This window comes from Triturus cristatus, chromosome 9 (genome assembly GCF_964204655.1).
Source record: "Triturus cristatus chromosome 9, aTriCri1.1, whole genome shotgun sequence".
Lineage (NCBI taxonomy): Eukaryota > Metazoa > Chordata > Amphibia > Caudata > Salamandridae > Triturus > Triturus cristatus.
The window spans coordinates 843,974,938-844,002,119 of NC_140592.1; the positions used below are offsets into that span (position 1 = coordinate 843,974,938).

The 27,182-nt window shown below is 42.4% G+C and overlaps 1 protein-coding gene across 7 annotated transcripts in view; it reads right to left on the reverse strand.

The window, feature by feature from the left end:
- Window positions 1-999: 999 nt before the first annotated feature.
- Window positions 1,000-27,182, reverse strand: part of TRMT61A (tRNA methyltransferase 61A) — a 122,713-nt gene continuing 96,530 nt past the window's right edge. For all 7 annotated transcript variants that reach the window (XM_085626296.1, XM_085626301.1, XM_085626300.1 and 4 more), the window contains exon 4: window positions 1,000-1,555. In XM_085626296.1, coding sequence (XP_085482422.1) covers window positions 1,230-1,555 — 326 coding nt within the window. In that variant the 3' untranslated portion in view covers window positions 1,000-1,229. The remainder of the gene's footprint in view (window positions 1,556-27,182) is intronic.

Below are 27,182 nucleotides of genomic sequence, written 5' to 3' on the forward strand. Positions count from 1 at the left end.
AGGATTTGTCGGTGATTAGGAGGGATGTCAGTCGAAGACTTGGCATTGCTTGGTACAATCTCATTATGTAAGGACTCTGAGGTGGATGAGGACTGTGGTGATAGTGCTCATATTATTTACAGTAATCTTCAGGGAAGGGAGTCCTGCTGTTCCTAGTCCCGTGTATTAGGTTCCCTCTCTCCATAATGTGCAGTCCTACTTTGGTCGCTTTAGTACTTCCTGGTATTATGTAGACTGCTTCAGGTGAGGGCCCAGGATTTTTGTCATCATTGCAGTGGAAAAGAGTTAACACTTTTAGCAAGTTTAAGGAGCGGTTATGGTTGGCTGCTTCTTGGACATGACTCATCCTCATAACGTGAATAGGGCTCAGTATAATCAATAGTAATACTAAGTTATAAAAGGATTAAACAGCGCCCCACTCCTGTAGGGTGCCAGTGGTAAGGTTTTTCTTAGCAGCTGCTGTCTGAGCCAGATCTCTTTCTTCACATGGATTCTTTTTTGCCTGGGGCCACAAATGACTGTACCGTCTCGCCCACCTCCTCCTCTACTTCTTAATGCTATTTAATTGGCAAAAGAAAGAAGTGTGCTAGCCACTGGACAGATGGTTACACAGGAGAAACATCTTTGAATAAGTAACCTATTTTGAAATTCGGAAGACCTTCCCTGCGAAATTACCACTAAGATGGGTCACTGAAAGCACCATAGACAAAAAGGTAGAAGGCTGCTAGCAAGGGGTGCAGTTATTCCTTTAAGGCTGGGAGGTGTGATGTGTTCTTACAGTCTCGGAAAAATGAACTCAGCAGGCAGGGCAGTAGTCTCCATGCAGCTGCACTATTAAAATATTCGAAGTACAGCCAGCCATATGTGGTTTCCAAATGAGCTCACACATGTAAACTCTAAATAAGGAAATAAAAGAGAACCAGAGACCCATGCAAGCAGACTAACCCTTGCAGAGAACACAGCAACAGGGTGATAAAACACAAAGGTAAATCTACAAAATGTTATTAAAACAGGTCTTTATTATTCGAACATGTAAAGACAAATAAGGCTGCATAAGTACACACTGTATTTTGGGTCTGTGTCAAACTGTAGCTCTGCTCGAGGGCGCAAACACTGCTTCGTCTATTCTTGAGCCTGTTGTTTAAACAAATGCATACTCCAAGTCAATCTGACTATATATGGAATTTTCAGCTGCATTCTGAGCCGTGGTACTGACTAAAAAAGTCCTTCTAAAATAAACCTTTAGTAGCAAAAGTTAAGTAGCCTGTGTGCCCCACCACTTCCTTGAGGGGCACTCCACTTTTAAACTGGGCGACGCCCTGCGGGGGATTGCTGCACACAGAACCTTGACTCGGCTTGCTGGTGCTGTCCCCCGAGCTGGACTGATCGTCACTTCCTTGGCCCAGGTCGGCAGTCGGCAGACTAATTGTCCTGACATCATAAACCCGTGGCAGTATTTCCAATGTGTTTAACTCTGTGAAGCCGTGTTCTTCCATAGCCAGGCAGGTTCTCTGGACCTGCTCGATGCAGGGGGAGAAGGAGCAGATCCGCCCACCTGCAAAACATGAACAAAAGGGCTTAGTGAGTAAATCAAGGTGCGAACAGAAGAACTTTCAATGAAAGGAACAGTCAACATGCTTAGATACATTTTAAAGAATTCCCAAAAATAGGATGCTAAAATGGCATTCTGCATCACCTTTCAGAGTTGCACGCAATCCCAGAGATGACAGAGACACAAACAAAGTTTGCAGGATGATTTAAATTGAGCAGAATTACCTGATCGGCCCTCTTTATTACTTGCACCCAGATAACAGGCACTTTGCTTACCCAACATCCCAAAACATTTTCACTTCCTTCCCTTCTGGGTGCCAAACAAATAGGACTCGTCGCCCACCACATACCTTAGAAACTGAAATGTCAAGAAAGAATCTATGAACAGGTACCCAGGTTCTGACTTCCTGCAAGAGAGGCTTCCATATTAAATCGGGGTGAGATGCTACAGCAGGCCTGCCAATCAGCTGCTTTGTCTGGAGGCGGTGGGTTGGTTCTTTCCTCTGGGACGTGCCACTTTGTGAAGGCCACACATCTGTCTCTTTTGCCTAGAAATGTACTCCTCCCTTCCCTAATCATGCTAGGAGGCACAGCATGGATTCCAGAGGCCGGCCTCAGAACTGACTGAACAGGGATGTGGCTTGTAGATGGCAAGAAAGCATCCAATTCATTTATACAGAGGACGTCGGGATCTCACATTTGCCAATTACACCTAGATACAGCATCGATGAGGCTGGCTGGGCAGGTCTCCTTGCTCCAAGAATGCACTGGTGAACTTTATTGTGGTGCGTCTCACTATTACAGAGGCACTAGAGGAGGAAGTTTATAGGAATCAAGGAAGTTAATAAGAATCCCTTGTCCCGTATCGAAGCAAGGGGGCCTTCGATAAAGTATCATTGCCCGTCATTGACGTTAATGTGCCCTTTTTCTACAGACTGCATTAAGGACGTGGGACACTAACCAGCATTTAAAAGTAACATCCCAAATGGAATTTAGGAAAGTACACAATTGCATTTCAAGGACTTCTGTAAGAGCTACAGCCTTGAGAAAGCTCACCGACTGACATGCTATTATTAAGAGCGCAACGTTTCGGTTTAAAGGCCATATTAATGCAGGACAGTAACTTTATCTAGGTAACTAATTTCAAGGTTCATTGAAGAAATATGTCTAAGGATTTACTAGTCCAAACCTAATCTTAGCGGTTTAATTAAGGCTTTAAAAAAACAATCAAAAGAAAGAAATATGTTATACCAGCTTCCTGTTTAGGGCTTTCTGGATAACAAGGCCCTGCCATGTAGAAGTGAGAACAATTACATAAAAGCATGACCAGAAAAGAAGCATTTGAACAGGAGTTGTGACACACAAACGGCATCGTTTCCGGGAGTTCGAGTAGGCACTCAGACAGAACTGTACTGTAGCTGTCAGGTGGCAAAGAGAGCAGCGAGTGAATCTGCCTGTAGAATGAAGTATTCATTACGCGAGCAGGGGTGTCCGAAGTGTCTATAGCAGCCTTGAAGCCCTGGCCCAGCCTTTCTGAAATTGGGGTCTTTTCGGAATATAAGATTCATTATGTCAAGTCTCTGGGGTTCCTCCAGGAACGGGCAAACAATTTGGATGCGGGCCCTATGGCATGGGCTCCGAGACCTTTAAATATCTGGGATTGCAGTTTCATCACGAACGGGTGGACCCTTCTCGAGGGGAACAAGGGAAGGACTCGATCCCTTTTGGATTTCCCTCCCCTTATCCGTAGCAGGCCGCTTCGCCCCATCACAAATGGTGATGCTCCCCTGGCTAGTTTATTATTTTGTCTACCTACCAAAGCTCATTTCCCTCCAAATATTCAGTGAACATGATCCCTTAATGACAGACTTGTTTGGAGGAAGAGCCGATCCAGAGCTGTGCTCTCCCAACTAAAGCTCCCCACATCTGGCGGTGGCATGGGGGCACCGGACTTTTTTAAATATTACCTATCAGCACAACTTCAATAGCCAGAATGTTGGTTGGCTGGGCACCACCAAGTGAATACGAGTCACTCTTAGATGAAGATACAGGAAGGAACCACGCTCGAGCCTTGTACCCAGGCACCCCTAATCTAAGTCCTCGGTCGTTTTATCTTAGCATCACCCACAATTGCCACAAGCATAGCTTCCCCCACATGGCAGAACCAAAGCCTTACTCTCTGGGATTACCATATAGAGGGATTCCAATAGGTGGGAAGGCATTCAGACCAAGAGAGTTAACTGAGGCAGCAGGAATCAGCACAGCTGGAGATTTGTTTTCTGAAGGAGCCTTCCTTAGTTTTGAAGACCTGTGTGATCAGGCTAGCTTACACAGACCTCAGAACAAAAAAGCAACCTCCAAATTCATAGAAGTTGCCCTAATACTAGCCAAATGGGTGATCGCAATGAGATGGAAGTACCCCACTTATCCTGTGGTCAAACACTGGAAGAGAGAGATTTTGCGATGGTCACAAGCAGAGTGTGTGGCCTTATGACGGGAGGCGAAGCGTAGCTTACGTAAACAACCCATAGCAAAATACTGGGATGCAGTACTCTATGACTTTAATGAACACTCTAAAGAAGATGGTAGGCTACCATAACGGAGCAAACCATTGTATTCACATACTTAATGACATGCACACAACTTGAGCATCACCCCACCTGTCCCATGGATTTTACAAAGAGCCACACCACCCCCCTACTGTAGTACGCTCTCTTCACCTTCAGAGCATAAAATGAAATCACAGGAACAGAAGTTTCTTCAAACGTTGTATTTATTTTCAGAGCAAACGACTCACGACATATCCCGTTAACATCCTGTCTTCATCTGACTTCTCCCTGAGATTCTAGATCCCAAGAAGCATTCTACCTTCTGCTCACATAGCTACATTCCATAAAGTAACAACAACCCATTTACCATAACATTATACAATCAACTTACTACACACCCTCCCCTTTTTACACAAACAGAAATTTAAGTTATTCACAAAAAACATAACATATGATAAATAAAAGAAATAAAAGAAAATATGATTACTTCAGTCATGACATAATCACGGAAGCGAATAGGTGCTGTACGTAATCTTGAACCTCCAAGATTTCTACCACTACCCTCACCTTCTCCCCTCTCAGATGTTACACAAGGAAAAACTGGATGTGGTAAAATCTCCTCAGAATCTCCCCTATCACCTTGATGCAAATTAGTATGAGGATGATCAAAGAGTTCTGAATGTGTACCAATATTGTCACAAACACCAAACCAATTCTGATTTGAAATATCTGTAACAACAGGGTTAGTCTTATTTTCCAAAATGATAGCTGCTTGTTTGTTGGTAATTTTAATAAGTGCATTTTTGTTCCACCAACCTCTATCTTGCAGCATAGCAGACCCCCGAGACATACATACAACTTGAACAGGAGATGAAAACTTTGAGTGACCTTTAGAAACCTTAATGGGTTTCCGAATCAAAACCCAATCACCGACTAACAAAGGTTTAGCCACAACATGAAATCTTTTGTCATAGTTTTGTTTGTAACTACTTTGTTTTTTTATTACACAATCTCAAATCTTATTCAAATCAAGAGGAACCTGAGATTGTTTTTCAAGCAACTATGAAGGATTGAGTTTGGAAGTTGGTATGCGGCCCCTTAACAATGTGAAAGGTGAAACACCAGTAGTGGAGTGTGGTGTGGTATTGTAATTCCAAATTCTCTGGAATAAAAAAGAAGGAATATTTAAACCATTACTGACTGCAGTTTGTACTGCATCTTTCAACACTCTGTTGGCACGCTCAACCAACCCGTTTGTTGAAGGACTAAACAAAGGAGCAAGAGTATGCTTGATATCTAACTTTTTTAGAAACAATTCAAAATCACGACTAATAAAATGAGATCCATTGTCAGTTACAATATCATCAGGTGTACCTTCCGTGTAAAACAAATGTTGCAAAAATAAGATAGCAGTGTCAGAATCTGCATTTTTGACAATAGAAAAATAAATCCACTTTGAAAAATATTCAACAGCTACAATAAGGTATTTCTTTTCTGAATTGAAAAACGAAAATGGACCTGAATAATCTAAGCCAATTTTTCTCCATGCTGCAGAGGGCCATTCAACAGGGCACAACGGGGAATTAGATGACTTCCAATGTTTGTCAGAGCACAAGCACTGAGCACACTGGTTCACATGAGTTTTAACCTGACTGTCAATGCCAGGCCACCAATATGAGAGTTTAATTTTGTTAACTGTAGCCGTAGTACCTGGATGTCCCTCATGAGCAAGCAAAATAATTTTATCTCGGATACCTCTGGGAGGAACAAATTTATCTTGCCGCATTAAAATTTCATTAGAACAAGACAATTCTGAAGCAACCTGTGCACATTTTTTTTCCTCTAATGATAAACTCCTATTCAGTGGCCAACCTTTGACAAGAAACTTTTTGACATTTTGCAAACAATCATCTTGTTGAAAGCTTTGCACCCAATCATCTTGCGTGATCTTGTGAGGTTGTATGACATCCTCAACAGAGAACACACATTCAAACTCATCATCCGCATGAAAAGTCTCTTAAGTATGAGGAAGCGGAATACGCGAAAGGCAATCCGCTCGAACGTTTTTGCCACCAGGAAGATACTTTATATTAAAGTTGAACTCTTGGAGTCTAGCTAGCAACCTGACTAACCAAGAAGATGCCTTATTGGAAGAACTATCAGAAAGCATATACATCAATGGTTTATGATCTGTGTATAACTGAAATCTAGTCCCCCAAATATATGTGCGAAGTTTTTCCACAGACCAAGAGCAAGCTAAAGCTTCACGCTCAATGGTGCTATAATTGATTTCAGCACTAGTTAAAGTACGAGAAGCAAAAGCTATTGTACACTCTTGTCCATTGATTATCTGACTCAAAACAGCCCCTAGACCTTTTGCACTGGCATCAACCGTAATAATGCTTTGAACACCATAGGTAAATGGCTTTATTGCAGGAGCATTAACTATCAATTGCTTGACTGATTTGAATGCCTCATCCGCGTCCACAGACCACTCAAACTTAGCATGTTTTTTTAACAAGTTTCGAAGAGGTTGTACCACCAGAGCATACCCTTGAACAAAACGAGCATAGTACTCACTCAAACCAAGGAATGCTCTCAGTGAATCCTTATCTAATGGGGCTGGTGCATTTTTGATTGCATCCAACAACAAATTCTTTGGCTTGATACCTTCCTTTGATAAATTGTGACCCAAATAGTCTACATCCTGTGTCAGAAATTTACATTTGTTAATATTTACAGTCATACCATTTTTTTGTAATTTAAATAAAACTTCTTCAAGTCGAGTGTGATGCTGTTCCAACGTTTCTGAGTGTACTAAAATATCATCCTGAAAGGCTTGAATACCATCACAATTATCAAAAATCTTATCCATTAATCTCTGGAATATACTAGCCGCAGACGCTAATCCAAAAGGAAGTCTCTTATACATAAAAACACCAAACGGTGTAACAAAAGTAGTCAAAGGCTGAGACTTATCAGATAGCGGGATTTGATGATACGCGGAGCGTAAGTCAATGGTGGAAAACAATTTGCTGCGACCTAATTTGGCAAGCATATCATGAATTTTGGGTAACGGGTGGGCATCTACAACAATATTGCGATTGAGAATCCGCAAATCCGCACATAGACGAATATCGCCAGAGTGTTTACGAGCTACTACTGCAGCAGAAACCCACTCTGATGATTCGACAGGGCAAATAATATTTTGCGCACACAATTGATCTAAGTGTTTTTTTAGATCGTCCCTAACGGAAAGTGGAATAGGGCGAACTTTCTGAACAACCGGGCAAACTTTCTCTTTAAGTTTGATGGTATGTTCAAAATTCTTAACCAACCCAATTTCATTGCTGAACACAGATTTATATTTGTTAAGAACAGGGTCATGTATTTTATCATCATCGACTAATAGTACCGGAAAGTCACCAAGAACTACAGGTTCCGGATGACCCGGTTTCAAGAAAATACCCAAACTGGCTTGATCACGCCAACCCAAAATGTCTCTACCATCCAAGGCCACATAAATTTTGGTATTGATGACTCTACCTTTAAAATTTATAGTGTCATTGAAATACCCTCTCATTATGATGTCGTACTCCCCGAAGGCTTTCGGGTTGACATCAGTAGCTATCAGTTTTGTGTTCGTCCATAGCTTGTAAAATGTGTTTTCGTCTAAAATCGTAATTGGAGAGCCCGAATCAGCCATTACTTCCATTTCAACTTGATCTATTAACCCCTTCAGTGCCCGCCCCTTTCCCCGCCCTGTGCCGGCCGTTTCATTAGCGGGCGGGGTTTATGACGAGCTGGTCTCGTCATGGGCACAGCGCAACCGCGGCCCATGACGAGACCAGCTCGTCATGGGCATTGAAGAGGTTAAAACTTTACAATTAGGCAATTTAACTTTATTCCCTTCAAGAGAATTAATATGAATCGATAAAGAAGATACATTTAACGCATCACATATGTCATCATCATTGTAAATCTGGTTCACCTTGCTTTTGTCTTTTGGTAACCGACACATAGTAAAGAAATGACAATTTTTTTTTGCAATTATTGCATCTTTTGCCATGAGCTGGACACTTTGGATTGTTACCAACATGAAACTTGGACCCACACCTGTTACAAAAAATGTTATTTTTACGTTCAAACACTTTTGCATTTTTTAAACGATTTGCAACAGCATTGACTTCTATTTGATTACCATCATCAGTATCTATATTCATGACCTTGGTGCTACCAGATGCATTAGAAGTCTCTGCTAAAATCTTGGATGATGTGACAGAACATTCAATGCTCTTAGCAATAATTACAACTTCATCTAAGGTAGGATTTTTACAAGTTAATATGCGTTCTTGTATTTTTTTGTTGTAACAGTTAAAAACAAGCTGGTCTCGAAGCGCTGTCTCTAAATAGGACCCAAATTCACACTTTGTAGCCAACACCCTCAATGTAGCTAAGTAATCGTCAATGGATTCTTCCGCAGACTGCTTTTGTTTAAAAAACACATGTCTTTCAATCATTATTGAGGGTTCATCTTTATACTGTTTACCCAAACGAGCTAAAGCTTCTGAATAAATGTTCCAAGAATCGTCAGCTGAAGGATTCGTGACAGTAGGAAGACTATCAAAAACTTGTTGACCGGCATCTCCAAGATGATTAAATAAAATGGCTTGTTTCCTAGATGGAGAATATTCAAGTGCATCAATAGCTTCCAAATAGTTTGTGAAAACTCTTAACCATTTTGGCCATGGAGTGGGTGGCTTACCCGCAATTTTTAAAAAACAAGGTGGAGCCACAATACTCTCATTGGATTTAGCCATAGCACACACAACAGTTTTGTTAATAAATTTAAAAAAAAAAAACTTTATCAACTTTAAAAAAAAAAAACACACCTTAGTGTTGATCCGTTTTGTACTCAATACCGATGGTGATGACAAGTAAAATGGATTTTAAAAAAAAAAACGAGAGAAAAACGATGTTCTCTTGAAATCGGCAGATAAAACAACGTGGCTGTAATGCTTTGCAATGCAGGCGATCCCAACCTTTCAAAATAGCCGCTATAACGCGATGATGCAATCGCGCATCGACATCACTTCCTTGTTCCGACTTCCGATTGAGCAAGCTGTCGGCAGTTGACAAGCGAGCGCGGACACCTCAGAGAATCAACACGCAGTTTGAAAGATGCTGAGGCATAAACAGGTATGAGAGCCAAAAATCAAATGAGTACCAACACTGTCGATGTACTCACAACCTCGCAACTTGAATTCCAAACAGGATAACACAGTCGGTGGGTCTTCTTTTCCAATTCTGACAAAAATGCCACTTTTCCAGAGTTCAAAACGCTCGGTTTGCTATGAAGTTTCACCAATCCCATCCAGTGCGTCGCCAAAATATGTAGTACGCTCTCTTCACCTTCAGAGCATAAAATGAAATCACAGGAACAGAAGTTTCTTGAAACGTTGTATTTATTTTCAGAGCAAACGACTCACGACATATCCCGTTAACATCCTGTCTTCATCTGACTTCTCCCTGAGATTCTAGATCCCAAGAAGCATTCTACCTTCTGCTCACATAGCTACATTCCATAAAGTAACAACAACCCATTTACCATAACATTACGCAATCAACTTACTACACCTACACATCAATATGATGCCCTTGAGTCAACCTCCAGAAAGCCTATGCGATGCGGGTCCTGAAAGTTTACATTCCTGTCCTATGGGCCTCTTTACCTCCTCATCCCTAGGATCGAGGTGCCATTCCAGGGGCGGCGAGCATAGAACCTTTAGTTAGCGCCAGGATAGTGCACTTTACAAATACAGATATCATAACATTTGAGACTAGTTTTCCTATCTTGCCTTGGCCCTGTCATCTTAGTGGAAATACCCATATTAAGGACCCTTCCCCAACACTTGAGTATACTCCTGACACAGCCTGCATTAACGATCATGTTTGATAAATGACATTGTATAAGAGTATTGCCATATTTGTCATGCTTTGTTTAAGATAAAACAATAATGTAATTTTGTAAACAAAAAAAAAGCGAGTTAACCTCTTCAGTGCCCATGACGAGATAGTCTCGTCATGGAGCACGGTCGCGCTGTGCCCATGACGAGACTATCTCGTCATGAACCCCACCCACTAATAAAACGCCCGGCACAGGAGGGGGAAAGGGCGTGGCACAGAAGGGGTTAAGCTATTTCTTCAAGGTGTGCCATGATTGGTACCGATCTTTCCTTCATGTCAAATTAAATTTCGTCAACAAAGAGTACAACTATTAAGTGGGCATAAAACCTGCATCACTTCAACCATACTTATTTCCTTCTCTCTGGCAAACAGGCCCTCTATTTGTGCCTGCTCGTGTGCCGACTTTGCGTTGTGTAGGAATATATGTGCAGCTGTATAATTGTCTGTGTGTGTTACCTTCTGTGGGCTGGCTTGCGTAGGAGTTCATTTAGTCCTTGGCTTGCATGGGTACATACTCCTTTGTCTAGTGGTCTGTGTGAATGGGTGACTACATGTATGTTTAAGGTACGCATGAAAGTGTGCAGGGATTTTGCTTTGACTTCCTATTTGAATGTATGTATCATCTAGGTTTATTTGTGCATGCGTGGTATGTGAAACGGCCACCTTGCTCCAAGACATCATGGACATGGTTTACAGGCATGGGCAGAGCTGCCAATGTTTCAGATTGCTTATGTGTGACATTTTCATAATTTCAGTGTAATTAGGAGTGACATTCAATGACTAGGACTGACACTTTCTTGAGCAAAGTCAACCAATGCAGATGAGGGAAACCTATATAAATATCAGAATTTACAACCACTTGAGCAACAAGAAATCCTAAGAAGAGCTTAAAACTGCTGCAAGGCACCAGAAATGGAAACACGCTAACCTAGTGCCCTTGTAACCTGATCGTACTGTTAAACAAATGTGTAAGTATGATATTAAACATTAGCTGCTAGTCCGCGTGCCAGCTGCTGACCTGAGCTGTACTGGGCGTCATGAGAGGGCAGGTGTACTCTGTGCCATTGGTTCAGCAGTTTGATAACTGACTCACAAGTCGCGCACTTGTAAGAATCAGACGCGGGGTCGGGCAACGAAGCAGCACGCAGAGAGCTCCGAAGGGAGCCGCAATGTCGCTGCCGTTCAGACAGTGCACGGCGGCAACAGAATCATACTTGTACAAGTCAACAAGAACCAACCAACCACACGGTGACACCAGTAAATAGGAGGGGTTTCCGGAAGCAAATCAGAGCCCACCTTGCTGTCCACAGGGTATACTCATTCATCGATTCAGCCCGCTGCGTAACTTGGGACACAAATGTTAACAAGATGGGGAGAAGTCTTTCACTCAAACACATACTTTGACAGCAACACCGGTCCAGGTTGGGGGTCTGAAAGTACCAATAGTGTACATCAATAGGCCGCTTGGCACAACACGGTGCGAGAAGCGGCAGGTGGCGCTGCCAAACGTTTTCAGTCAGTGGTGCTAATTAGGCAGCACTCCTGCTTGACAGCTGAAGAGATGCTATAAATGCGTGACTTTGCATTTCAGTGCTGTGACGAGGACCACCAAACTGATATGCATTCAGGCGCGCAACACCCATTGGACTCAAAGGGCTTCAGCCCCCCCCCCCCCCCCTCCCCCCCGTGTGTGGCAGCCCGGGATGAGACACCTTCCCGGGCACACACACAGCCGCACCCGAGCACTTCACAGGTCTTTAAATGTTTAAATGACTATTTGCATGTTAATGAGGCCTTGCTGCTGTTTCACCCCTTCTAAGAGCCCCTGCAGCTCCACTCTGCCTTTGCTTAAAGATTCAGCCCCCTCCGAAATGTTTTCTTAACCCCCCCCCCCCCCCCCCCCGAAATTTGGCTCTAGTTGCGCCTCTGTATGCATTAGTCTAACACCCTGGTACTTGGCAGGGCTGCATGGGTTTTTACTGTACAAAACACTGCTATCAGGCGTGTAGTCTAATTTTTCAACGGAAGCAAACGGGACTGAAATACCCAGAATGCATTAGTCTGTCAACAGTGTCTGTGACGAACGAGAATGAGGTGGTATTGTGTCTGCTTGTATTAATGAACTGTACAAAAGTAAAACCTATTGCATTTGCCATTGCTTATTTAAACATAGAAAAAAAGAAGCATACTGCATGCTAAAATGCCTCTACATCCTGGTTTTCTATATTTTTTTAAACATGAAATTCCATTTTGTATGAAAGTAAATATGTTCCAGGAGACCGAAATTATTTATAGCCCTTTTAAACGGAGCAGAATTCATGTTTTGTCAACAAAAATGTATGGGCATGACTGACTGATAACCACTAGAGGAATCTACTGCAGCACTTCCACAGGGAATCACATTTTACAACAAATTTTCTCCAACACAGAACATCAATATTTGTTCACGTCCACACTTGTCCAAATTAAGCAAGGAAGGTCTTACAACTCCATGTGTGCCTGCCCTTGCCAAACAGGCAGATGAATGGCACACGTCGTGACTGAGTTCACCGTATAAGGCATCTCCGAGTCTTCGTGGTTTCTAATCTCGAGCTGTGTCGACCGAGCACACACAAAAATGAATGGATGGATTTCTTTCCAATGGAAACAAAACTATTCACGCCCTCCAGGCAATGTGTGTGGAGCCTACGATCCAAATGACATTGAAACATTTTCCTTGGCGCGCGAGTCGAACGTGAACTGAATATTCTGTAGGATTTTTCTCACCTCTTCATAAAAAAGAACAGTAAACTGACGTTTTAGTTATGGCCGGGTTCATTGCTAGCTCGTGAAAAATGTCATCTGTGTGATCAGCAGCACAAGGCTGACGCAATCATTAATTAACTCCACCTGCATTCGGCGTCTCAATTCTACGGGGAATTTGCAGGGCCGGTTACAAAAATAGAACGCACACAGTCTGGCCATGCTGGCAGTGTCTATGCAGAAGGCAGAATGATGGCTAAAGCAAGGCGGCCCCCAGCCCATAGAAGGATTCCCTTTAAGTTCCACAAGGGAGCAATGTTGCCAGACCAGGACACGCTCAGGCTGATGAGGCTGAAAGCAGAACAGTATTGCATACATGTAACATTTCAAAAAGCGTTTTCTTGATGAAAATGCGTATTCTGTATATGTAGTATAGGTGATATATGGGTATGTGAAAACATGCAGGCCTTGTCAGGCCCAATATTCTTTCTTCGTAATAAGTTGTAATCATTCTTGTAAGGATGCATTCTAAGCAACTGCTTTTTCGGAAAAGCTTTCAGCTGTCTGATACAGAATGGGTCTTCAGTCTTTCAATGCCTTGGTGCATATAAGCAGGAATCTGAAGTCAACCCCAATTTGATGTTGTATTGCATTGGAACTGGCTGCTTGCTCCTTTGCATAGGATTTTGAGAATATCTGCCTTCCAGCAATGTAGGTGCCTGTGCATGGTCCCGATTGATGGTGTTTTGGAGAGCATTGGATGAATGCTAATGTATACCCGAATTAAATTAGATCTAAAACCCACCTTTCCGTGGTGATCTTAAACCACTGTTTGTAAAGGGCAGAGATTTTGCATCTACCAGGTCTGATGTGTACACAAGGAAATGGGGTAGTCAGTGCCAGTAGTTTACAAGTGGCCTTTGCTTGTGCCCTGATGCTTTGCTTGGCATCCCCTATTGCTTCTGGAGGGTGCTCTTGAAGAGATTTGCGTTGACAGTGCTCTGTAAGCTGTCTGCCGAGGTTGCACTTTGAATTGTCTAAATTACTGTCGAGTCTGGTTTGCAAAATATCTATAAGGCTGGTAACATCCTTGATAGGGTAAATAGCTGCCTCCATCTCCATAAAGTTGCTGAGAATGACGCTATTGCAAAGCTCCAAGAGATATGGCAATGGAAACGTAAGCTTTGATACTCTAAAGCCCATCATCAATGTGTTTGCCAAGCAACGAGTCCCTTTAAAAGGGCATGACAAGGATCCTTTTCTGTACTGCTGGTCAAAAGAAAGTTGCCTGTAGTCAGCCCTGCCTCCTAAGAACTGCTGCTCCGGCCAACCCATTACATTCTAAGCTTGCAACATCCATTGCTGAATCAATGAGTGCAGTCAATTGACATTACCGCGTGCTTTTTACCATCCGACATGAAAATACAGGCACAGGATGATGTCAGACTACATAGGTCCCTCGTAGAGACCTAAAAAGGCCATTGTGTTAGCCACCCTAATAGACCTTGCTGCCAGCTTGACACCCTCTATCTGATGACCTCCATCCTGCAGCCTTCTCTGTCTGCTGGAGCCGGCTCGGTGTGCCATAGTTTCTAGACCTCCATTGTGCTACAGCTGCATGACTACTGAGCCTGCTTTAGGATGACCCATAAGATTCATTGGCGTGTCTTCTGGCACCTTATATTTCTTGTCCAGTCTCGGTACAACTAAGGCTACCATTGCTTAAATCTGCCCTGGACAATGATGATCTACGAAAGGACTTGATTTGATACTCTTCTAGATGGGTTTCTGAAGCCGTCTAAAGAAGCAATCCATTTCTTTGGATGCCACTGGGAGGTTGACTCTTTTTGATGCCCTTGCAACAATGGAACTATCGGTTGAGGTGTTGGTGGTTCATCTGTTGGTAACATATAATTGTACACTTCATTGCCACTTGCCCTTGAGGGGTCTGGGAGTTCAGCTTTTTCTCCATCTGAACACTGGTAGTAATCCGATGTGGGGACCTGTATTATAATATAACAGAGAAATGCTGGAGCTGACAAGCAGGTTTTGTAGGTACTGGTGTGGTAGGTCCAGATGGAAGAGAAGCTACGGGGTCGTATTCATGCTGTTTTGGTGCTTCCTGGATATTCACAGGCTGGGTCTTCCGAGTAGATTATGGTTGTTGATGTAGTTTGAATAGAAGTGAGTATAATGATCCTTCATCATAAGCCTGAGGTCCTTGACTAGATCTACAAGCACCTGAATCATGGTCAGTTCATGGGACTGTTCGTATTACACTGCATATGGATGGTAAATACAATCATAATAAGCACATCTTTCACGCTGGTCTAGTCCCTGTTATGGGATAGTTTGGATGAACAGAATAAGCTTGTTTCCTAATATGGTGAAAGTCTTTGCTCTTCCTATGTGTCCTGCTTATTTATCTTTACTTGCCAGGACTGTAAGTTGCACCACAGGGATCATCTGGATATCACTCCTACTCCTCTCCGGCCTCAGTTTCCAGACTTGATGATGATAGTGTAGGTATTTTACTGGGTGATGTAAGCTTTGGCAGATGTCGTATGACTGCAGTTTTCTCTTGAGTCTCTTGTTGATGGGAATGGTAAATACAATCATAATAAGCACATCTGATGGGTGTAACAATGATGACTTTGTCAACCGAGTGGGGGTGGGAAGTTTGGTTCAGTCGTCAATTGCATTAGGTGAGACTTTGTTGACTGAGTAGTGTCTGGATGTGTAGCAAACAAGTCAGTCAGTGATGAGGTTACCGGGAAAGAAGGTCTTACAGATTTATCTAAAGGTTATGGTACTCCGTTTTTGCTTGGGCTCTTTTAAAGACGAAGCCTCATCGCTGATCATTACATTTTTGGCCTTTTTCGTTTACTTTTGGCCATGCTGCACACCTTCTTGCCAATGGTGTACAGCTTGGACAACAAAAGGCACTGGCTAAGGCCCATAGGTTTCAAAGGTGAGACCTAATGAATTTGTCAATGCTTGTTCTCCTTTGAAGGTGTAAATAATTAGCCTGATTTATCCCCTCAGGAGGGGGGTTTCAGATGGCTTGGAGTTTTACAGCCACTTCAAAAGTCTTCCCTCACTGTCATTACGGGTCTTGGATGAAAAAGTGCACAGATTTTGCAGTCCTTTGGAATATGGTCTGGGTAAAGGCAATGAAGCAGGCTTCTCCAACCTTGTGGTACAACCTATTCATTGGCTTAGCTAATTTACTCTTCTTTATTTAGCCAGGCATACCTGTTCATAACTATCTTCACCAGTAGACAAGCAATTATTCGTATTAATGCACCCTCTCTACTGCTCTTTGGACCAACATCCCTCTTCCACTGTTCACCTTGTGAAATGGATTGTTCACATGTGCACACATAGCTCCACACAAGTAAGTTGAGGCATTACTAGAAACTGCACTACAGGGATTGGAATAATTTAGGGAGTCTTTTAGGTTTGTACCCTAGCCTAAAAATAATTCCACAGAATGAGGAGGTGGGAGGCAAGTGAGCAATCCGCAGTTATATATAGTACTCACCAAAAAAGCCTAACTTATTATTCTGATGTATACTACTAATTGCAGATTCCTCTAGACTCTAGAACAGACACCTTCTAAAGGTGGAGGGTACGCTGAGTGAACTCAAATCAAAAGGTCCTGTAGACCTAAGCAAGTGCATTGTTTTTATCGCTGGAGCTGCTGTGGAGGCAGTGATGCCTCATGGACATAGACTTTGATGCCCACATCACACTCTGGAGGATGTCAAGTCCAGGCACATTTCACAACAATGTTGTTGTGGCAGTCTTGGTTCTAGTAGAATGGGATCTCAGACCCACAGAGGGCTGCTTTTTGGCCATTGCAGAACATAGCTTAATGCAGAGCACTATCCACATCAAGAAGATTCTCTTTTGCATAGACTTACCTTTCTTCATTCCAGAAAATCCAACAAAAAGTTGTTCATCCAATTGAGGGCTCTACGTATGATCAATATAAATTCATAAAGTTATTGGGGTCCAACCAATAGAGTCCGTCCTTCTCTTTCAAAGGGTAAGGGGGAGCAAATTATGATGGTACAGTAATTGTTTGCTTAACATGGAAGTGAGTCTCAACCTTCGGCCAAAAGGTCACCCTAGTCCTCAGCACTAATTTGTCTGGAAAGATACTGATGCTGCACCGTTGCAATTAAAGTACCTGCAGTTCACTCATGCGACGAGCTGATGAGGACAGTTTTCAGGGTAAACAGACTCAGCGAGCAACTATGCATAGACTTGAATGGTGTACACATGAGAAATGGTAAGATCAAGTTAAGGTCCCACTGGGGCATTACAAATGTTTTTGGGAGGGAACATGTGTCAAATTTAATAAACTGCTTCGCAATAGGCGATTTAAATAAGGATAGCTGGTACGGCAAACGCAGAAAGGTGGAAAGTGCTGACACATAATATTTTAGAGTACCCACTGAAAGGTCTTGTTGGGCTAAAGAAAGAACAAGCAACAGAATGCCCAACAGCTCAGCCTGTGAGAGGTCAGTGTTTCCAGCATCAACCGAAGAAACAAACTTGTTCCAGTGCCCAGCATAGATGTATTTCGTGGAAGGGCATCTGGCAACTCAAATGTCGATAATTGCTGCAGCAGGAAGTTGTAAGTTGCAGAGGTTCAGATAAGGGACCTGTTCCTGAAACAAAAGTCCTCCCACAGTGGTACCCAGATTGGAGGACAGATGCTCATGTTCAGAATTTCTGGGTACCTCAATCTCCTGGTCTAGTCTGAGGCAATTAGGATGATGTGGGCCCACTTGTTCACGATATTCAGAACACGGGACAGGAGAGTTAGTGGCAGTGAATATGTACAGGAGTTGCTTGTTGCATTCCAGCCGGACTGCATCTCCTAATGACTGCTCTTAAGCAAACTCCAATGTGCAAAATCATTGACACTGCACGTTCTGGACTGTGGTGAAAAGATCTAGCCAGAACTCTACTCCGTGATAGAATACGCCCTGCACCACCTCGGGATGCAGATGTCACTCATCTCTTAAGCTGCCAGGTGACATATGTTCAATTTGCATGCTCTGGCGTTCAAAGACCCTACCAGGTGGTTGGCTACTAGAAAGATCTCATGCAGCTCCAACAGTCTCCATAGACGTAAAGCCTTTTGGCATCCAGCCCAGGACCTCGCTTCTCCCTGCTTGTTACAGCAAGTACCACATGGTGTTGGGGTTGTCGTTAAGACCCACACTGGCCTGTTTGCAAAAATTCCACCTCACCAAAGAGAATATTCCATTGGATAGGCTGTCAGAGAACACACAGAACTACTTGTAAAGAGAACAGACAGGAGCTGATTAACTGTCAGCTCCTCTGGCAGGGTACTGGAGAGCACAGCTACAGAATGCAGACACATACAGTGCCTGTAGTCCTCCAAGCATAGCTTTAATGGCAAAGGCTGGTGAAATATTTAAGGGTATAGAAAAACCTTGTGTGTAGAGCAAGATCAAGAGAGAACAAATAACTGCCTATTTAAGAGGTAGAGAAGCAGATCAAGAGACACGATGACTCCTGGCATCAAACTTGAAGTTTTGGGCTAAATATTCAGTGCAATAATTTGGTGACTTGGGAGAGGAAGGAGGTAGCTGTAGAAAATGCGTACTACATTAATTGCTTGGTATCCTCATTGGATTACCTCAGACCTCCTTCACTAAAGGTTACATTTATTCATGTAGGTGTTTTGTGCAGTGTAAAATTAACACATCTGAGAGTGGTAGTGAGAGGCGTAGTGCTAAATGGGTGTTGGGTGTCTACCAAGGGGATTTAAGTGCTGAGCAGAGATTTAAACTCTCCGAGATGCTGTTTAAGTGCTTTAGGACAACATTGGGGCATAGAGAGATAGGGTTAACGAATCTGGGTTTGAGCTTAAGGGCAAAAGGAGCCAGGCACTCAACATTAAACGATATTATACTATGATGACAAAATTGACAGTTGTTAGGTCCATGAGGAAGCCATGGAAACACAGAGTTTGGAACAGCTTTAGATGCTACCCAACTGCAATGGAGTAGCGTGACAATGTATGAAACCTCCTGTAAGAACAATTTTCCACATGACATGCACCTGATAATAAATGCTTGCAGCATGAACAGACAAAGGTGACAATTATTACTGTTGTGTATTTCACTTCTGTCCATTAGTCTTAACAATTCCACTGGAATTTGACCTCTAGAAGCAAATATACACATGTATTCAAAGAAACATTGAAAAACCTGACATATTGTGTTTTGGAGGCAACGGCTCCCTCCAACCAATTGTTCTTCCAGCGACAGTTTATGTTTGTAAGAATAGCCTTGAGCTGAAAACAATGTAAACTGCCATTTCAATCCCTTAGACATCTAACTTCCATGGCAACACCTCATCTCCAGCCAGCAAGCAAGCACGTCCTCTACAAAAGAGTCTTCAGATTCTCAACATGTTTCCAATGACAACACCAGTAACACAAAGGAACCCATGCCACTCGTCAATCACCTGCCTGCCTCCTCACAACATTCGAGGTTCTAAAGCCAGCACATAACTACTTTGTTTCCCTTGAGTTCTGTGGTTAGAGTTGTAGAACCTGGTTGAAGAAAGAAATGTCTGGCTAGTCTCCTCGCACTATCCCTTCACTTTACTAAGATACACAATAGAACATAATAGCACTTTTATGGATTACGGATAGGTTTGGCTTACACTTATACACTAACTTTGGGATTTCTCTTTTAAACTGATAACCAAACCATAGATGTCTGGTACGAGCTACACTTAACTAGTTTACTCTTCTGTATCTAGCCAGAAGTACCGATTCATAACTATCCTCACCAGTAGACAAGCCACTCTTAGTAAAGATTCACCCTTTCGCCTGCTCTTTGGACCGACGTCCCTCTTCTATTGCTTATTTTGTGGAATGGATACTTCACTAACACACACATAACTCAATACAAGTAATATACGGCATGCCTGGATACAGCATCAAAGGATTTAGAATAAATAAGCAAGTGATGAGGTTTGTACCCTACCACAACCCCATTCAAAATTTTAATAATGACCTAGTTGCAAACCTCGTACCAATTACTAGTAATGTTCTGTTTTTTGGTGGTAGCCCAATAATGGGTCTTCTGAATACAACAACACAGTTATAATTTACTGAAAAAGCTCTTTCTTTATAAGTTGTTAGACTCTTTCGGGGGTTGTTAAAGCAAGAACGAAAAGCAGAAAGGAGTTGGCCTAACAGCTAGGGTGGTCGACCTCGGATCTGGGGAACTGGGTTCGAGTCTCGGTACTGACGCTGAACATCCTGTGATTCTGGGCAAATCACTTAATCTCCCTGTGCCTAATAAAAAGAAAAAAAAATTGTGTTCTCATGTAATGCAACTGGTGATATGTAAAGTGCTCTGATACCCGATACGGGTCAGGTTCGCGCTATATAAAACTCTAAAAAATAAAAATATATATATATTTGAAAAAATGTAAAGTCAAAATTGGGAAATCTGTATAGCACTAAGTTGTCCTTCAAATGACCTCATTCCAGTTATCGTTTGTAAAAAAGAATGGTGTTTTTATTTAATCCTGGCAACTCTTGTGTACATGTATTGTAGTTGTAAAACATTTTAAGATTTTAGGAAACAATTGTAAAAAAAAAATTTGAACTTCAATTTTACACTTTATATTTTCATCCACTCTGCTGGCATGCGCCTCTACCTCTTCAAACAAATTACAAAGTTCTCCAGTTTCCTAAAGAAACCACAACTTCTCCAGCTAGCTAGCCAACCACATCAGATCCTGCGCTCTTTTGTACCACATCTTCCCTAAGTATCCACCCACTAACTGGAGCCAGAATCCAATGGCGAAAGATCATATCATTCAAGACTGTCAATTCACATTCAAACAACTCTCCTGGTTCTCATTAATAATACCGCAATCTGTAGAGAGTGAATAGCTACCTCCATAGAGGTGTCCCGGTGCTGGGCTATAGATGGCGCGCAGCCGTGCTGTATACCGCATGAACCCTGAGAGAAAATTAAACTGACCTGAAAAGCCAGGTTTTTACAGATTTCCTAAATAAAGGATCTGACTCAATCAGACGAATGCAATTAGGCAGGGAGTTTCATAGCTTGGATGCCCCCACCGTAAATGATCTGCCGCCAAGGCGGGCTTTCCTAACTCACGGGATACAAAGCAAATTTTGAGAATTGGACCTCAGAGAGCGATTCGGTTTGTAGATGGATAACCGTTGTCTCAGGTAACTGGGACACTTCCCATGGAATGACCTGAATGCTAAGGTTAAGGCCTTGAACTCAATTCTTTTTTCCACCGGCAGCCAATGGAGCTTTTTAATATGCGGAGAGATGTGATGACGAAATGGAACACGTCTAATCAGTCTAGCTGCCGCATTCTGTACCATCTGAAGTCTCTTGATAAGGTACGCTGGCAAGCCCAAGTATAGGCTGTTAGCATAGTCCAGCCTAGATGTCACAGTGGCATGGACTATGATCCGGCGTAAATCCTCCGGCAACAGATGGAGGAATTTCCGCAAGTGTCTCAGCTTGCTGAAACAGGAGGCTGTCACTTGCTGTATCTGCGCAGAAAAAGAGAGGTCTGCCTCCCGCTTTACCCCCAGGTTCTTTATTGTGCCTGCTGGAACGGGCGGTGGGCCCATTTCTATTGGCCACCACAGGTCCGCTGCAGGCAGCTGCATCTTGCCGAAGAACAACACCTCAGTTTTCTCAGCATTGAGTTTCAGCTTGTTGTTGTTCATCCAGAGAGCGGTGTCCTTCAGGCAGGCTTTAAAATTCTTAAAAGAATCAGCCGACTGGTCATTAAAATGAAACACGAACCGTGTGTCATCGGCGTAATATATCGCCTTCACGCCCTAGTTGGCTATTAGTGAAAACAATGGGGCCAGGTATATATTAAAGAGGAGCGGGCTCAACGCAGACCCTTGAGGAACCCGACACCATACGTTTTTAGATCCAGACTGATGTAGTTGTAAAGAAACCCTTTGAGTGCGAATTATGAGAAAGGACTTTAGCTAGGTAAGGGCTACACCCCCAATGCCAATGTCCTGCAGACGCTGTACCAGCACTAAATGATTTACCGTATCGAAAGCTGTCGACAGATCCAGGAGCACCAGCATAGTTGATACCCCTGAATCTGTTGCCATCCTCACTGACTCTGCCACCTCTAGAAGCGCAGTCTCGGTGCTGAAACTGGCTAGAAAACCAAATTGGGTATCATGGAGGATACCTTGGCTCTCAATAAAATTTGCCAGTTGTCACTGCACCAATTTTCCCAACATTTTTATTTTTCATTAGAAACGCTGAAAAATCTAATACACCTAATCTGGTTCTTTAAGGTAAGAGGTATATATCCTGGCCCTATTGACAAAGTTGACTGGTCCAGGTCATTTTCAATAAGCCTCACGTCCTTTAAGAACTATCTTCTACCCAATTTTATTCAGAAGCTGTAGAATAAATGCACTTTCAAACGTCTGCTCTTGGCATTTATCAATGTGTAGGGCTAAAGGGGAACCCATAATAGGGAAATCCAGTAGTTTGGGGATGAAGAACAGTGCTTAACAACTTGAAACTATATACCTGATCCAACCATTTCTCAAAACATATTTCACATTATGATTTAATGATCATCATCAACTGCCCCAGTTAAATGTTAGACTGGCAAAGATGATACTTCATTATTTTTTTCAAATGATAGTTCACATGCTGCAGTATCCAGCACAATTTTTTTCAGAGGTTCATGCACCCACTGTAGCCTGAGTGTTGGAATGGGAATGTCCACCCACTGCATGGTGAACTGGAGAGTGCCCCTGCCCAGAGTACTTCACCAGATGGAACTCTGGTATCCTCACCTATCCTGGTATTTTGGCCCTGGCATCACGCTAATTTGAGCAACAAGTGACGCTTTGCCCAGATCACTAATGCAGAACATATTCTGTAAAAGAGCAGATGCATTTGGAGGAATTCTCTATGTGAGTCGAGCCGTACTCTTGCCATCACTGGGAGGGGTGAAGGCCTGGCAGTCTGGTCAGCTGGAGGCTTTGGGCTTTCTACAAAACTTGGCCACATGTTGCTGTAGTAACAAATACAACAATAATTGGCAATGCCAACAGGTCTGGCTTTAAAGGAGGAATGCTATATGGTAATGTGAAGCCTTACAAGTAATAGGATGGGAAAATTTATGCATCTGTGTAAAAGCAAAGAACTGTAGAGTAATATTGTGTAGATAAAAAGGTTAGACGACAGTTGCACTGTCAAGACAGACCTAAAAAATCTATGTTGGTTATTGACTTCCTTCCTCCCATCTGTGCTGCTGCCAGAGAAAAACAACATAAATGATTTAGTTATCTAAGATAATAGCATTCCAATATCATGTGTGTGCCCCTGATATTTCAGCTTAGGCAGCTGGATAAATAAAAAAAAATGGTCATAGCTGTGTGGAGGGCAGGCATTGTTTTGTGGAAGCACCCAACTGCTACCCAATTAAAATATGTGCTCATGGCTTCCAACATGAGGAAGGAGCCGAAGCCCTCTCTTGTGATTCTCAAATAATTATCTGGCGTAAGCTACTCTGGCAAGCCAGACAATAATCACCTTCCCAGACAGTGGAAGTGTATTGCATGCATTCCAATTGCGTATGGTTGGAAATTAGACACTGGAGTGAGAAAGAATAGAGACAGAGCTCCCCTTGGAAATTCAATTAGGTCTTCCTTAAGAAGGGGCTGCTAACTACTTGTTTTTCCTGAGTACTGCCAGTTTAGCAAAAGGAAAGTGTGAAGAGTAGGACTACAGTTCCTACTGCTCGGGTGAGGAAGTTTCCAATCGGGGTCTTTCCATTGTGTGTCTGATTACTGCCACTAAAGATCACACCTAATTCCTACTAATGTAATCTACCACACAGAAACTGGATTGAAGACATGGAATGGTTCCTGTAGAGCACAAGACTAATCCCAATATCCAACAATAACTAACAAAAATAAAATCAATAACCAGGCCTGCGGTAGTGAGTGCTATATATTACAACCATATTACATTACATAACTCGCACTAAACTAACCACCATAACACTCAGCAGCCAAACAGTTGATTGTAGTACATACAGGTGGCCTAAATTATTCACCTTTACTGCTCGACACTCTTATGCGCACAGCTAACATAAGACAAAACTGCTAATGATCATATCAATCACCCAGTACTAAACCAGTCCACAGCAATAAAACACCCATCACCAACTGAACAGGCAGAGAATAACTGAAGAGATCTGCCATATAGCGCTGGCCAATGGAGGACTCGAATAGAGACCAAAACAGCAGGTCCCAAATAGCAACATACTACGGCCACTTCTTGGCATCCCGCAATGACACTCAGATTTCAGATGATATTAACAAAGTCCAACCCAGCAGATATTTCCACTACTTCTCCCTTTAACCTATGACTGCTCAGGACTATAAACTTTTAACACAACATCTCTGAATGGACAACTCAGTATAGCAACCAGCTAGGAGGACTATAAACATACATGTCAAAAAGAAACCTGCAGAGCTGCTCAAAGCTGTCAACTTACTTAAAGCTGTAAGCTGCCACACCTCTTCATCCATCACACTGCTAAGCGCTGCGTTTTAAAACACAATAACCGCACCTCTGTGATCATCACAAACATGGAACCACTTCCTACATAGGGTCAAAACAAACAAATAGAACACTCTTCTGGGCACAAAAGAAGCAGATTGAGAGGTGCACCGACTCATAGCATCAAACTTAAAGCCTTAGGCAAAATATTCAATGCGATCATTAGGTGAATTGGAAGAGGAAGGTAGCTGTGGAATCATTGTCATCATCCTTGGTATCATCATTGGATTAACTCACACTTCTTCCATTTAAGGATACATTTATTCATGTAGGTGTTTTGTGTTGTGTACAATTAACATACCTGAGAGTGGCAGAGAGGGGCGTAGTGCTAAGTGGCTGTTAGGTGCCTGTTGAAGGGATTTAAGTGCACTAAGCGGTGATTTAAACTCTCAGAGATGCTCTTTAGGCACTTTAGGACAACATCGAGGCACCAACCGATAGAGTCTAACAATGTGGGTTTGACTATAAGGCAGGAGTCAGGCACTCCTCGACATAAAGCAAGAGTATACCATGGTGACACAATTGATTGTTTTTAAGTGCAGTACCCAAGAGGAAGCCAATGAAAACACAGAGTTTGGAAGAGCTTTTTGGGTGACCCAGCTTCAATAGAATAGTGTAGCAATGTATGAATCCCACTGAAATAATTTCCCACATAACATACACTTGCTAATAAATTCTTGCAGCTTTAACAAAGCTTTAGCGGTGTAATACATTTTTGACTTAATTATGACTATTTCTATTTCACTTTTGTCCATAGGTCTTACTGGTTTTACTGGAATGATTCCACGACAAGCAAATATAAAAAATGTTTGAATGAAAGAAACGCTGTACCACCCGACATATTATTTCTAAAGGCAGCGGCTCCCTCCAACTATTTGTTGTTCCTCCGATAGTTTACATTGTCTTCTACCCAAGGCTATTTTTACAAGCGTAAACTGCCATTTCAAAGCTTTAGACACAGAGCTCCCATGGCAACACCTCAACTCCAGCCAGCAAGCACGTCCTGTACAGAAGAGCCTTCAGATTCTCTGAGTCCCAACATGTTTCCAATGGCAACACCAGTAACACACATGAACTCCTGCCACACACCTATCTGCCTTTCCACAACACCTGTGATTCTAAAGTCAGCACTTAAATATTCAGTTTCTCTTGAATTCAGTGGTTAATGTAGAACCTGGTTGAAGAAAGAGATGGCTGGGTAGTCGCCTCCACCCACTACAATCATACTCTTCCTACAGGTTACTAAGATACGCCATACAACATAACTGCACTGTATAAATTACCGATAGGTTTGGTTTAGACTTATTATCTTAATTTGGAAATTCTCTCTTAACAGTCTTCCATCAGAACCAAACACGTCTGGTACCCCATACGCATCGGCTCAACCAGTTTACCGGTCGGTACCTATCAAGGTATACCAGTTCATAACTAGCTTCACCTGTAGGCAAGCCACTCTTAGTAAAAATACACCCCATCTCCTGCTCTTTGGACAAACGTACCTATTTCACTTTTCACCTTGCGGAATGGTTTCTTCATTCACAAACACGTAACTTCACACAAGTAAGGTATGGCATGCCTGGAAACGTCTCCAATGGGTTTGGAATAAATTAAGATGTGATCTAGGTTTGTACCCTAGACCAACAACATTTGTAATTTTAATACTGACCTAGTAGCAAACATCACTACAGTTACCAGTGATGTTCCATTTCTTGGGGGTAGGCCAATAAGGTGTCTTTTTTAATCCACGATAAAGTTGTAATTCACTGAAAAAGCTCTCTATAATTTGTCAGCTTCTTTCAGAGGTTGCCAAAGCAAGAAGCTAAAACTATATCAGAAGCAAATGCGGTGCTAAATTGGGAAAGTTGTCAAGTGCGAGGTTGTCGTTCGAATTACCTTGCTCCAGTTATCATTTATGATAGCAATGACATTTTTATTTAATCCATATTACTGTTTGTTTAGGTCAATTCTAGATATTTTAAATGTTATATATACAACCATTCTCCAGACATGCGCCTTTACCTCTCTAAACAAATTACAAAGTACTCAAATTTCCAAAAGAAACCATAACTTCTCCAGCTTGACAACCATATCAGACACGGTCTTCTTGTGTGCACATCTTCCATAGGTATCCACCCACCAATTGCAGAATCCAATGGAGAAAGAACAAATCATGCGAGACTGGCAGTTCACATTTAAACAGCTCCCATCGGTCTCATTAGGAATATTGGATAAGGTAACACACCTAATCAAGCTATTTACAGTTATCATGTATTCCCCAAAAGTAGTTTGTGAATGAAGATCGCTGCCTCCCAACTGGAGCCTGTTTCAAACATATTTTAGATTATGAGTCTTATGACCTGTTGTTGATAAAATGAAAACACACGAGGAGATCTATGATGAAACACAGTTGTTTCTGTTGCCATCAAGGCATGGTGTCTGAAAATTGATGGCATTGTTGAGAGATGGTAGAAGTCCCATATCGGATAAATATTATAATCCTTGCCCAACATAGGCTTAGCCCCATGTCATACAACTCACCAGGGGCTTTCCAAAAGAATGATGCACATCATTTCTCAATTTTAAAGTGAGCTTCACCTAAAAATAAGAGCACGCCAGCGCTCAATTTTATGGAAAACTTAGGTGGTTTAGTTCTCATGCTCTGCCATGCTTTTTACAAAGACAGTATGCAGGATTTCTCACACCTCAA